Below are 14,368 nucleotides of genomic sequence, written 5' to 3' on the forward strand. Positions count from 1 at the left end.
CTGAATCTCCAGCCCTAACTAACCCGTTAATCATAACGCGGAGCGCGAAGCCCGTGCACGTGTAGGAGGAACAGGCGTGACCAAGGAGCCGTTGCCGACCACCCATAACGCAGAGCGCGGAGCCCGTAGCACGTGTAGGGAGGAGCCGGAGACATGGCCGTCTCTAGAGGCATCCGAGCATCAACATGACTGTTCGGGGTTTTAGAAAATCGTTTGGAGAGCAAACATGGAGAAAACAGCTCGAAGAAATATTATGGCGATATACGGAGATTGAAGAATATTTAGAAGAATATTAAAACGTGACTTAGCTTTAGGCAGAAAGTTTGGTCGGCGATGTATGGCGTTATCTGGTCGGCGAGAGGATGGACGTCTTTAACCTGGTCGGCGAGAGGATGGACGTCTTTAACCTGGTCGGCAAATCTGCCCCTCTGGGCTTGTTGCTAGCGGTGGTGGCGTTGGTGAACCCGAAGGGTAGGGCCGTAGCCTCTGAAGTTTTCCGAGCAGTCTCCGATAGATCTGGTGATCGGCGCTAAACCAGAGTGTCCAGAGCCGATTCGGCGATGGAGAGGTAATCGGCGAGCTTCAGACCGACCCGATCGATGGATACGATCAGATCGTCGTTGTTGATCTGTCTCCTCTGACAGTGAGGAAGTAGGCGGCGAGTTGTTGATGAAGGTGATCTCGGAGGTGGTTCCGAGATCGGATCTGCTGTCACGGGGGCTGATGTAGCCAGCGATGAATCGTCGTCGTGGACCGGTATAGATCTCCATGAGATTGATGACGAAAACGCGCTGTTGATTTAAAATCTATCTGACTCACTATGGAATCAAACGCACACCTCTACCTAGCGTGCCAACCGTCGACCATCCTCGTTTGGGACTCGACGTTCCTGTGTTTGCTCGTGGACCCTAGTTGCGAGTCGCGTTCCATCTTCCGTCGGGACGGCGTCCCACCATGTCCCCATTCCGCGAATCGGAACGAAGTTCCCGGAACGGGAACGTGGGGCACGTTCACGTTCCCGTCCCCGGGCTGCTGACATATATATACAAAACAACAACGAACGGAAAACAAAACACTCCCTATAACCCACTCTGTCCGCCTGCCTCGGACACCCACTCCACTCACCCCGGACATCCATTCAACCCCACCATCCATGGCGATGGCGCCCTCCACGGCCGCCGCCTCCACCCTTCTCCTCCCCGTCCTCCTCCTCATCGCCACCGCCACCCACTGCACCGCAGCTGACTCATCCTCCTCCCCGGACGCGGCCGCCCTCCTCAACCTCGCTGCGGCGGTGGCGGACCCCTCGGGCTACCTCTCCACGCACTGGACTCCGGACACCGCGCTCTGCTCGTGGCCGCGCGTGTCCTGCGACGCCACCGACACACGAGTCATCTCCCTCGACCTCTCCGGCCTCAACTTATCCGGCCCCATCCCCGCCGCCGCGCTCTCCTCCCTCCCGCACCTCCAGTCGCTCAACCTCTCCAACAACATCCTCAACTCCACCGCCTTCCCCGACGAGATCATCGGGTCGCTCAAGAGCCTTCGCGTCCTCGACCTCTACAACAACAACCTCACCAGTACGCTGCCGGCAGCGCTCCCCAACCTCACCGACCTCGTCCACGTCCACCTCGGCGGCAATTTCTTCTCCGGCAGCATCCCGAGGTCCTACGGCCAGTGGAGCCGCATCCGGTACCTGGCCCTCTCCGGGAATGAGCTCACCGGCGAGATACCGGAGGAGCTCGGCAACCTGACGACACTGAGGGAGCTGTACCTCGGCTACTACAACAACTTCACCGGCGGGATACCGCCCGAGCTCGGGAGGCTGCGGGCGCTCGTCCGCCTCGACATGGCGAACTGCGGCATCTCCGGGGAGATCCCGCCGGAGGTGGCGAACTTGACGTCTCTCGACACTCTGTTTCTTCAGATCAACGCTCTGTCTGGGAGGCTCCCGACGGAGATAGGCGCAATGGGGGCGCTCAAATCGCTCGACCTGTCGAACAACTTGTTCGTCGGGGAGATCCCCGCGAGCTTCGCGTCGCTCAAGAACTTGACCCTGCTGAACCTCTTCCGGAATCGCCTCGCCGGTGAGATTCCCGAGTTCATCGGCGACTTGCCGAGCCTCGAGGTTCTGCAGCTGTGGGAGAACAACTTCACAGGCGGGATACCCGCGAACCTCGGCGTGGCGGCGACCAGGCTGAAGATCGTCGACGTGAGCACGAACAAGCTCACCGGCGTTCTGCCATCCAAGCTGTGCGCCGGCGAGCGGCTGGAGACGTTCATCGCTCTGGGCAATTCGCTATTCGGCGACATTCCAGACGGGCTCGCGGGGTGCCCGTCGCTGACGAGGATTCGGCTGGGAGAGAATTTTCTCAACGGTACGATACCTGCAAAGCTGTTCACGTTGCCGAACCTGACGCAGGTAGAGCTGCACGACAATTTGCTCTCCGGTGAGCTCTCCCTGGACGGAGGGAAGGTGTCTTCGTCGATCGGAGAGCTGAGTCTGTACAGCAACCGACTGACCGGCCAGGTGCCTACCGGGATCGGTGGACTCTCGGGATTACAGAAGCTGCTGCTCGCCGGGAACAGGTTGTCCGGCGAGCTCCCGCCGGAGGTCGGGAAGCTACAGCAGCTCTCGAAGGCGGACCTTTCTGGGAACCTGATCTCCGGAGCGGTGCCCCCGGCGATCGGGAGATGCCGTCTGCTCACCTTCCTCGATATCTCGAGCAACAAGCTGTCTGGCAGCATCCCGCCAGAGCTCGCCAGCCTCCGCATCCTCAACTACCTCAACGTTTCCCACAACGCGTTCGAAGGGGAGATTCCGCCTGCCATCGCCGGAATGCAGAGCCTTACAGCCGTGGACTTCTCCTACAACAACCTCTCCGGCGAGGTCCCGTCCACCGGTCAGTTTGCCTACTTCAACGCCACTTCCTTCGCCGGCAACGCTGGGCTCTGCGGGGCGTTCCTCTCCCCGTGCCGCTCCCACGGCGTCGCGACTTCGTCCTTCGGCTCCCTCTCTTCGACGTCCAAGCTCCTGCTCGTGCTCGGCCTCCTCGCGCTGTCCATCATCTTCGCGGCGGCGGCCGTGCTGAAGGCGCGGTCGCTGAAGCGGTCCGCCGAGGCGCGCGCGTGGCGGCTCACGGCGTTCCAGCGTCTCGACTTCGCCGTGGACGACGTGTTGGACTGCCTCAAGGAGGAGAACGTGATCGGCAAGGGCGGGTCCGGGATCGTGTACAAGGGCGCGATGCCGGGCGGCGCCGTGGTGGCCGTGAAGCGGCTGCCAGCCATCGGGCGCGCGGGCGCGGCGCACGACGACTACGGCTTCTCGGCGGAGATACAGACGCTGGGGCGCATCAGGCACCGCCACATCGTGCGGCTGCTGGGTTTCGCGGCCAACCGGGAGACCAACCTGCTGGTGTACGAGTACATGCCGAACGGCAGCCTCGGCGAGGTGCTCCACGGCAAGAAGGGCGGGCACCTGCAGTGGGCGACGCGGTTCAAGATCGCCGTGGAGGCGGCCAAGGGCCTGTGCTACCTGCACCACGACTGCTCGCCGCCGATCCTGCACCGCGACGTCAAGTCCAACAACATCCTCCTCGACGCCGACTTCGAGGCCCACGTCGCGGACTTTGGCCTCGCCAAGTTCCTCCGCGGCAACGCCGGTGGTTCCGAGTGCATGTCCGCCATCGCCGGCTCGTACGGCTACATTGCTCCTGGTACATTTTCTTCACAAATCACTAGCCTTATTTAGTCATTTTCTGCTCCACTGTTAGTATACTCCTACTCAGCTCACTGTACAGACTTTCCATGTCACTGTCCTGTGAATTCACTGCTGAAATCTTCTACACCATCTGAAAGGTTTTTTACAATGTCCTGTTTTTGATACTGAATTCACAGTGCCACCTGCATTATATACTATACGTAGACTGGTTCTGTTTGTCGTGTGGAGCTCCCGTATGCAATGCACTTATTGGTTTTTACTGTGTCCCACACACCAGACGCATCGTCCATCCCCTGAAACATCTGATTGCTGTGTTTCGTCGCTTTGTCGTTTAAATGGATCATCATTGGGAATTGTTGGTTGTGATCTTATGTGGCCTCTCTTTCTATGTCCCACAGAGTACGCCTACACGCTCAAGGTGGATGAGAAGAGCGACGTCTATAGCTTCGGCGTCGTGTTGCTCGAGCTCATCACGGGCCGCAAGCCAGTCGGAGAGTTTGGAGACGGCGTGGACATCGTGCAGTGGGTGCGGATTGTGACCGGGTCGAGCAAGGAAGGCGTGGTGAAGATCGCCGACCCCCGGCTCTCGACGGTGCCTCTGTATGAACTAACGCATGTCTTCTATGTCGCCATGCTATGCGTCGCGGAGCAGAGCGTCGAGCGCCCCACGATGCGAGAGGTCGTGCAGATACTGGCCGACATGCCCGGCTCGACATCCACGTCCATAGACGTGCCCCTTGTCATCGAGCCGAAGGAGGATGGGACTGGGAGCCCAGAGAAGCAGCAGCAGGAAGGGCCACTCGATTCGCCACCACAGCAGGATCTTCTTAGTATCTAGAAGTGCAATTGCAAGAAATGATCGTATTGATAGTAGTACTTTGTAGCATCCCTGTTCGTTTCAGTGAAGCGTTGGAACGTGGCGGTATCAGTGTGTGTAAGGAAGAGGTGATTTGTGCATGTTCCCGTTAGCTAGATTACCACTATTACGTACCTATGGTGATCGAGTTGGTTGGGCCTTGTCATCTCTGTCCCATGTACAAATCAAATCAAGCTGTTTGAGCTTCCAGTTGAGTTCTTAAATCTCAAGTTGCAGAAATGGTTCGGAATTGCTAGTTTTTTTGAAGAATCGTTCCCTTTGAAAACCCTACCGGAATTGCTAGTTTTTGGAAGGATCGTTCCCTTTGAAAACCCTACCAGAAATGGCTCCATCCACTGGTCCTCCACAAAACTGCGCTATGCAGGGGTGACACCAACGCGCTAACGCCTCAGGTCAGGGCTCAGAGGGGCGACACGTACGAATTGGCAATTGCTGAGCTGAGCTCCTCCCGCTGCTGCTATCCCCTTGTACAGGCTACAGGCCACAGGTTGAGCCCTGTCGCTGCTGGCTCTGTTCCGGGCTTCCGGCTGGCCACAGGTGCACGTGAACGGTCAATTCCGCTCCGCTGTGCCCTTTTCTCATGTGGAGATCAATGACAGGTGGGTGTGGGTGTGGGTTCGCGCCATGCTGGGCTTCCAGTTTTGAATCATGTCACTACTCCACTGTTGCTATACGATGTGATATCCGCCTCGTTTCATCTGATCGTGCAGCTATGCTTCGGCACAGTGATACTGTAACCGCTGGAGTGTCGAGGCAAGGCATGCAGGCCTGGCGCCCTGGACGGTGGAACCTTTTTCCCTGAGACCGGCCCCGACGTGCGTGCTGCGAGTGCGGGGGCGCCAGGCCGGGCCAGCAGGAGCAGGGTCATGGGGCTCATGGCACGGGGTGGTAGTCGGAGCTGCAGCTGCAGCGCAGGCAGGGCGAGCAGGACTGCAGCTGCGACGACGTGAGTGCGCTGCCACTGTTGCTATCCTGCACGTGGCACGTGTGGTGGTGGTGGTGGTGGTGAGGAGAAGGACGCGGCGAGATTCGTGCGTGCAACCACAACCAGGGTGTGTGTGTGTTCCCTCTTTCCTGTGTGTTGGTTGCTTGTATGGTCAGGTCATTTGTCACTGGTCACACCATGGCTGCAGCAGCCTGCCGCGGCGAAGAATCTTCTCACCCGCCGTCGAGATCTGAGCGGCTCTGATGTCGTCCGATCACAGGTTCACAATTGCCCTTCGTGTTCCTTATAAGAATGGCCTTCCCAAAAGAAAAAGAATTTGTGGTTTATTTCTTCACCAGCTTAGTACTGCAACATACGGAGTAGTATTCTACAGATGAACAGGCAGGTACTCCGTATTCGATAGTTATGGTCTCTCGTACGCCAGCATGTTAAGTTAGTGGGGCCCTTTGCAATCCCTTCCACCAATAATAATGTACTATTTCGATTTGGACAGTTCCATTTACGAGTGGTTGAGCAAACGGATATATATACAACGACACTTCTGGTTGTACCAAATACTAGTACTACATTTGCTCAAGGCACTATCAGATCTCCACATGAGAAAAAAGGGCTCTGTTGCGAAGAGAACTGCTCTGGAATTTGGAATTTAGGAGTACAGACAGTAGAACCATATTTGTTGAGCGTTTGCACTCATCTATATACTAGCATCTTTTTTTTTATGCCTCCTATATGCTTCATTCAATCGCTTGAAAACTGAAAACCCTTCAATCGGCGTGAACAGGGCATTAGGGATGCAAGTTTCACTTGTCTTGGATTGTTGGCCAACCAAAAAAGCTGTCTAAAAATAAACTAAAATAGCATCGTCACATATTTTAGTTTAGGTTGAGAAATAAACTAAGATGGCAGCAACCGTAATTATTAGCTGTCACATGAAACACCCTACGTGCAATAGCTTCTTAATCTGTTGGACATCGTGATTAGATCAGTTATAGAGTACTAATCGGGAAAGAGTTCCAGGGGTCGCACAACTTAATTAGTAGAATGTGGTTTATGGAAGGGTGAAAATGGGCAAACGCTAGCCCAGCCCTACTCATGAGCTCCACTTATCGTGACCACTAACTTCGTTAATTATGTAACTTCGATGCGTAGGAGTGTAGGACACTAACTAGAACCACTAGATGTAGGAGTGTAGGTGTCGCAGAACTGATCTGTTAACCGGCTTTGAGCTTGATGCCTTTTGTCAGTGAAAAACATGTTATGACGATGAGAAGCACACCATATACCTTCTAGAGATAGAGATCATGATTTCAAGACCTTCCGGACACTTGAGGGGAATTCCCTCTTATTTATAGCATTGCGGGTCCGGAGCCAACTCTAAAAAGGACTTAAGTTACCGCTGTTCACAGCAGGGACTTATAACAGATTAGACACTTTTGGTGGACCTATTACGTGTGTGTGTCAAGGTAACATGTCGATTATGTTGAGAACGTATCTCAACAAAAAGAAATCTCCAATTTATTAAAATGAGAAGTTTGTATCATGTTGAATGGACTAGTTGCAAAGACTCGTCTAAGAAATCTATAACGTCCTGGTGACAAAAGTTGAGTATACTTAAGAAAGACGTGGCAGTCACATGTTTTTTTTCCTAGTTTTGACTTAAAAAAATAGACTAGACTGACACTCTCAGTCTAGGCTGTGATTATTCCCTCGTAAACGATCGTAAATTTCCAGCCAGAACCGTATTTTTCTCTCACACCAAACCATTCAGCAGTACTTCTTCACGATCCAACGACAAACAAGCCTAGCCAAACGAAAAGACCGAAGCTTTTGCCTTTTGTTTGAAAAAAAATGGTGTCCGACGACGAATCACGCAAGCGTCTAGGAGACGTGCATTCTTCCACATCATCTCTGGGTAGTAGTAGTAGTTCATAAACAGCGGAATCACACAATGTATGTATGTACGTATGCACATACCTTACACTTAGGAGCCGTTTGGTTCGAGGCTACTAAACTTTAGTGTTACTAAACGGTTTAGTCACTTTTAGTAACTCCAGAGTTACTAGAGATGACTAAAACCCTTTTAATAGCTTTTAGTCATAGCATTTAATTAAAAAGTTACTAAAATGACTAAAAACTACTAAATTTAGTAGCTCGCACGAACCAAACAGGCCCTGACACGCGCCTGCGCCCTGCGCTCAATTATTGAGCCGTACGTCCATCGGTTGCACTGCACTGCACAGAAACGGATACACCCAATACAGCTACAGCACTAGTAGATCGACGAGCGGTGAGCCGGCGACAGACCTAGAGCTGAGGCCACCACCATGCATGGTCCATGGCACCTACTACTACTGATGAACTGATCAGCGTCCGTGGAAGAAGGGCATGACGACGCAGCTAAAGACGGCCATTTCGTGACCTAGGCGGCGAGCCACATCAAGTCTACTTTCTCTGTTTGGCCAAGACATGGCGAACTTTTCCTTTTGAGTTTTGTCACGGCTCCGGCCGGTCCCGCCACGTACTCCCGCCGTGGGAACCACGTACCCGTCTTGGCGTCGATCGATCGAAATCGGGGCAGAGAAAGCGGCGTGCAAAAGCAGCATTGGATCCAGCTACTAGCATGGACGCCTGGACGCGCGCGGCGCGCGCATGCTTGGCCGCGATCGCGAAGCAGGATGTGACACGGATCGCGTAGGCTGGGATATAGGCCTCGGTTGGCTGTCGTCTGGCCCTGAGCCGTCGCCTCCTGCGTCCAGCGTCCTGGCCGGCCGCGGTCGCGTCTCGCGTGGCACGGGAGCAGATGCTGAGATAGATGCACTGCAATATGCAGCGAGCAAAGGCATCGCCGTCGTCGGTCCGTCGGTGGAGACGAGACGAGAGAGATGCCGTGGCGTCCTGACGTGGAAGAGAAACGAGGAGAGGACGGACGGACGGGCGGGTCCACCGTCCACGGGTGATTCGTGCTTGGACAACCAACCCGGACCTGACGACGGGGCGACCGGTGTACGTACGTATCGTCTTGCATGCTAGTCTGCCTGTGCCTGTGCGCGCGAGGCGTGCCGTGCCATCGTCTCGTAATTTCCCTGCCTGCCTTTGCTTTACGAGTCCTATAGCAGCCGATGAGGCTGCGCCTAGGTTGTCCTGCATGGGCAACGGGCCAACAGCCCCATCCAGCCATCCTGGCACATGAGTGCATCGTCTACTAGTACATACGTACGTATCGTCACACGTACTGGGACCACGTGTAGTACAGCACAGACTTCCGTGGATCCATGAATCTGCGTATTGCTGCGTGACAGAACAAGGCAGCGGGCCGGAGCGATGCGTGGTCAAATCGTGTCGTACGGTGCCCCGTACAGTGACTGCCAGTTTATCTCACGGTGGTCAAATCGGGAAGAATGGAAGTGCAAATCCAGAACACCTCTTGTTTCTCCTCCCCCCCGCCCCCCCCCCCCCCCCCCCCCCCCCCCCCACCCCAGCCGGGGTCAGATTAATTGTGGCCGGTTATTAGGTCAACCTCTGCAACACCTTTTGTTCCTGGAATCCTGGTTAAACCAGCCTGGTATCAGGGCGTGAGAAACAATTAATGATGGCGCGTGCGCCTTGATCCTGAATTCCTGATCCCCTTGCTCTGTTTCGCGCAATCCGGTTGCGCTTTTGCCGGTGCAATTCGGAGCTTTTCCGTTGATACCTCCGTAACGACAATCGACAACCGCTCTCCATGACATAATTACGGGCTGGGATAGGAAACGAAAGTCAGTTCGCGACAGAACAATCGATTCTTCTTCTTCATCACCGGAAACCGATTGTATTTGTACATCAATGCACTTGGGATAAATACTGTACACCAGTCTATTAACCCGTTCTCCTATATAAACAACCTAAAATCGTATGCTGCGACACAAATATTAAACGTTTATGGATAAATTTAGCACCTACACACCCAATAGAAATTGCTTATCTTTACATGCTCTCTTTATTCATTTTCGTAGTTTCTCCCTTTGCATTGCATATCTGTGTGTGCGTGTCTTTAATTTAGTCTATGGTGAGGTTAAATCTTAGCCCAAAATTCTATCAAAATTCATCGCTCAAGTTTATATTTTAAAATAAAATAATATATATATATATATATATATATATATATATATATATATATATATATATATATATATATATATATATATTCATCGCTCAAGTATGCACATGTGTCTAGTCTGCATGGTGGCATACAATATGTATGTTTACTTTGAACTAGTTTTTTCTTCATATATTAATAGGGGTTGTGGTAGGTGTTTAGAAACGATACAAGAGTAACTTGGAGTTATTTTTTCATGATAGTTGATATCGATAATTTGGAAGTAAATATGAGAGTGTATTTTATTTTATTTTAATAATAGCATATGTGGGCAATTTAGATACAAATTTAAGAGGTTATTTAGATTATCTATTATCCAAAGGTAGGTAATCGAGATCAAAATTTTGGGGTTACCTAGATCATATCTATTACAATAGCAGGGGTGGATAATTTAGACAGAAATGCAGGGTTTATTGATTATATTTTTAAATGGTGAGTTGGATAATTTAAATGTAAATTTATGGGTTCACTTTAGATTATCTTTTATAATGATATAGTGGTAAATTTAGATGTAGGTTTAGGGTATATTTTATATTATATTTGATAATGGCATACTTGGGTAATTTATATGCAAATTTACGGGGCACTTTATGTTATTTTCTATGACGGATTTTGTGGATATTTTTTAGAATAGACCCAATCAATAGTTATTATCAATGATGATTCAATGTTTATGATTTTAAAAATAATTGTAGGATTTATCTTCTTTTTAGCACGTCTAGTGAGGATTAGATCTTAACAGTAAGATGACATACCATGAATTTTTATATCCATGCACATTATGTAATTTTGTTCAAAGGCTTAATTACATTGGATCTCTCATAGCAAAAACTGGTTTTGAGATTCTTCATTCCTTTTTTCTCTCTCTAAAAAATCGTGTCTACAAAAGAGCAAGTAAACAGCATGTGTATCTACAATATCACGTCGCCATCGTCGTCAGAGGCGCTCCATGAATGGCTGCCTGCACTGCATCCGTACGCGAATAGTCCATTAGCATGTCATGCTGTGCAACCTCCACTAATAAACACCGATCTCTCGTCGTCAGAGTGTCTGACCGGCGTTCGTGCTGCTGGCCATTGCGGGGCAGCAAGGCATCGATCGCACGCCAGATTGCGCTCCATCCCACCAGTGCCCGTCCGTGTCCATGGGCCAGCCGGCCGGCCGGTCTTGCGCACGATGCATAACACTGTTACTAGTGGACCGCTTTTCGGGACACAAAGTACACATGTCTCCATGCATGCATGCACGCACCGCCCGGCCTGCTGCCCACCACTCGCCACTCGCCACCAGCGCCACACGCGCCGAGCGCAGTCGGGGCGCCTGAGCCCTGAACCGACGATTGCACAGAGACAGGGGAGAGGCGCGGGGCCGTAGTATGTGCGCCCGCAGCGTGCGCGCCGCCCGATGTTTGCTGCCATTCTCCCGTCATCACCGGGCGCGAAACCATGGGCGCGGCCCCGGGCTGGCAGCAGCCTGCCCGGAAGCGGACGCGCTGTTCGTGCAGCGCGGGCAGGGCCTTCTGCTAGCTCTTGTGCTCGGCGCCCGCCCGGCCGGAGCACGGGTCGGAGTCGGACCGTCGGAGGTGGAACACTGTGTGCTGGGACGTCTCGCTCTCTTTTGGCCGATATAGATGGTCACAGACTCACAAGGGGTACGAACACACGTGCGTTTCATCCGCTTGCTGACTGCTGAGACCCCATCGCTGATCAGCATGAGTGGTTCATAGACTGACTGGTGCTGCCAGCATGCACATTCACATGCGTCGTCTGTCTCTTATCGATTTGGCGTCGCCACTCGCCACGACGGCACTGCCCGCCCCGGACGGACGTGTCGTAGTCGTACTCACTCCGCTGCTGACTCGCGCGGCCGGCGTCGGCGTAGGCGAAGGAAACACCAGAGCCACGGGCTACTGCTGGCTCCCCTAGCCTGCTGCGTTTCGTGCGCGATGCGCGCAGATCTGCAGCGGCGTGGCCCGCGCCGAGCGCAAGCCCCGAGTGCGATCGATCATCGATGCCTACAAGCTACAAGAGGCCGGGCCGGCCGCTCGTCTCGTGTCCTGCTCATCCATTCCCAGGCGGGCAGCGGCAAAGCACGTTTGTCTGGGAGCCGCTACTCTGAATTTCTGATGGAGCCCCAGAACGTGACGTCCCGGGAACGGCCAAACCCATCCGCTTCCGGCTCGTACCCACCCTACTGCACGTTGTCGGTTTCCTTTCATGCTGGATTGCTGTTCGGAGTACGCGCTCCTTTCAAAATGTTTGGCGAGTTGCATGATGCCCTATGCTACCGGTTAGTGAGTGAGTGTGGCTAGGAGTAGCGGCGGATCCACTAAAAATTTTAGTGAAGGCTGAACAACACATATCTCTGACTGTAGCTCGATCTTAAGTCTCAGCCTCACCTACGCTATAGAACTTTCCCTGAAAATTTATGGAGCTCCAGGGGGTTCCACTGCTCCGGAATGGATCCGCCCCTGGCTAGGAGTATCAGGTTAGGGCTTCGTACGTATCTTCTGTTTTGTCAAACAGTGCCGAGCACCGACGGTCACTGTACATCGCACTGAACCAAGATTTTTCACCTTCAGCTTCATCCTACGTTTTGGCATTTTGATAGCCTTTTTTACTCTGCTGAAACCAAAGAGTCAAATGTGAGGTGCGCCTGTCACCAAAACGCGCCATATATGGCCGGTAGATTTGCCGTGGAAGCTTGCTGGTTGGAACCAACCACCGTCTGGCCTAGCTAGTGCAACTTTTGGTGGCTACACACTAGAGCTACCTCAGTCAGACCTCCGGCGGGCAGGGCATGTGCAAGCAATGCATGCACTCCCCAAATGCATCGTCTTAGTGTGCAGGTTCAGAATTCACTGCATCTTCTCTGAACATACTCCTATATATACTACTAGTACTACATCTCAATTAACTAGTGATCTCCCACATTCCAACCAAGAATAATGCTCGCTTTAACCTCGTTCTCATCCCCTCCCCCTATCAGTGATTGGCAGTTCGGCAGAGCCCATACGCACTCACGTGCCCGCACGCATCTTTCACGCTGTGTAACAAAGCCCGTACTGCAACTCTTCTATCTGCAAACGCCAAGAAATTCCAAAACGAGGAGCGGCCACACCGGCCCCCGAAAGCAGCCGTGTGGTACCCTCCAAGATCGGAGCACGGTGCACGGAGGGTATATCGGCATGGCATGGACAATAAAAATGGAGAGCACAACGAGTGACGCTGCAGTGCAGGGTACAGGGCATACGTACCTGAAAACGGGAGAGACAGCTGCCTCTGAACATTGGCATGGCCGTAGCAGACTAGTCTCTCCCAGTGGCTTCAGTGCAAATTTTCTTCAGGTGACGGTAAGACCGTGAGAGTGTGAGAAACTGAGAATGATGGGTGCCGCGCGAAGCCTGCGAGCTGATGCTTCCATGTGCGTGCCTCAATCATGCACGCACGCAGACGCAGACGCAGGCAGGCAACCGGAATTCCATGGGTCCCGCGAGACGTACTATCCTACGTGTCATGTCCGAGTGGCACTGGATTAGTGGTGTTTTTTATTATCTCTGGATAGCTTCGCTTTCTGCCTGTTACCTGCAGCCAGCGGCGGCATTTGTCTGTTAAATTATTTATTTAAACTAAACGGCCGTGCGCTTGCTTGCCCTGCTGGAGGCGACAAGGACATCAGACATTCCATGGCTTCAGATCTTCCCAAACGCCCAAACAAATGCACCAATCACGCCGCGCCTTTGTGCTAAGCAACCGGGCAACTTTTTGTCAGTTCATGTGTCGTGCCTGTTTCGTAAGGATAAACTAATGGCGATGTCGACATTGCTTGCTTTCTTTCTCCAGGAACTTTGACTGGAGGATGGGTCGTGGGGCCCCATGTCTCTGTGGGACACACATGGCATTGGGACACACACGCAAGGATTGCCTTGAAGTTAGGACGCAGAACTGCCTAGGGTCTCTTTGGCACGGCTTATGCCGACTTCAGCTTCATCTATTTTGCGTAAATTGCGTTTTGTAAGTCGGGGTTAAAATGAATTAGAAGCCGAAAAAAGTCAGTTTTTCTGGCTTCACCGGTTTTGTCTTCACCGGTAAAACCGTTTTGGATGAGCCGTGGCAAATGGGCTTTAGGTTCTCCTCTATATATATGACTATTCTATTCACATGAGCATTGAGCAGAGAGGGCCTTTTAATTGTTCAGAAAAGTGGGCAGTGGACGGAGAATAGAACCGCTTGTAGCCAGCTTGTACTACACGCACTATTTTTACATCCATCAAACTGTTGCCTTCATTCAAAAGGAAAAGTTGCCACGCGCGCTGTTTCCAGATTCCGGATCCAATAATTCCAAGAGGGACAGCATGTATATAGCCGCCGCGAGCTGAAGAATAATCAGCGTACCAGTGGCGTACTAAAATTCATGTTTACTTATTCTCCGAGGGGCCTACATGTTCTATGCGAGTGTACGTGCTCACACATGCTTGCACGATGCCACATTTCCTGCAGCTAAACTGCAGATGGCATCGTCATCACATCACCGGCCATCTTCCTTCTTTGGAGCTGTGATGTTTAGAATGTCGGTATGTAGTCCTGAAGGCATCGACGGGCAGTCAGCAATAGTGAATTCAGTGCCGTCACTCCGAAGCACGCATAGAGAACTATAAAGTGGCGTCGCTTATACAAGATCGATGAAACA

The 14,368-nt window shown here is 52.4% G+C and overlaps 1 protein-coding gene across 1 annotated transcript; it reads left to right on the plus strand.

The window, feature by feature from the left end:
* The first annotated feature begins 1,094 nt into the window (after window positions 1-1,094).
* On the plus strand, window positions 1,095-4,821 carry LOC136549036 (leucine-rich repeat receptor-like serine/threonine-protein kinase BAM1). Its single transcript, XM_066540352.1, has 2 exons — window positions 1,095-3,716; window positions 4,120-4,821. The coding sequence occupies exons 1-2, from the start codon at window positions 1,154-1,156 to the stop codon at window positions 4,557-4,559; spliced, it is 3,003 nt and encodes a 1,000-aa protein (XP_066396449.1). The 5' UTR covers window positions 1,095-1,153; the 3' UTR covers window positions 4,560-4,821.
* Window positions 4,822-14,368: the final 9,547 nt, after the last annotated feature.

This window comes from Miscanthus floridulus, chromosome 1 (genome assembly GCF_019320115.1).
Source record: "Miscanthus floridulus cultivar M001 chromosome 1, ASM1932011v1, whole genome shotgun sequence".
Classification (NCBI taxonomy): Eukaryota; Viridiplantae; Streptophyta; class Magnoliopsida; order Poales; family Poaceae; genus Miscanthus; species Miscanthus floridulus.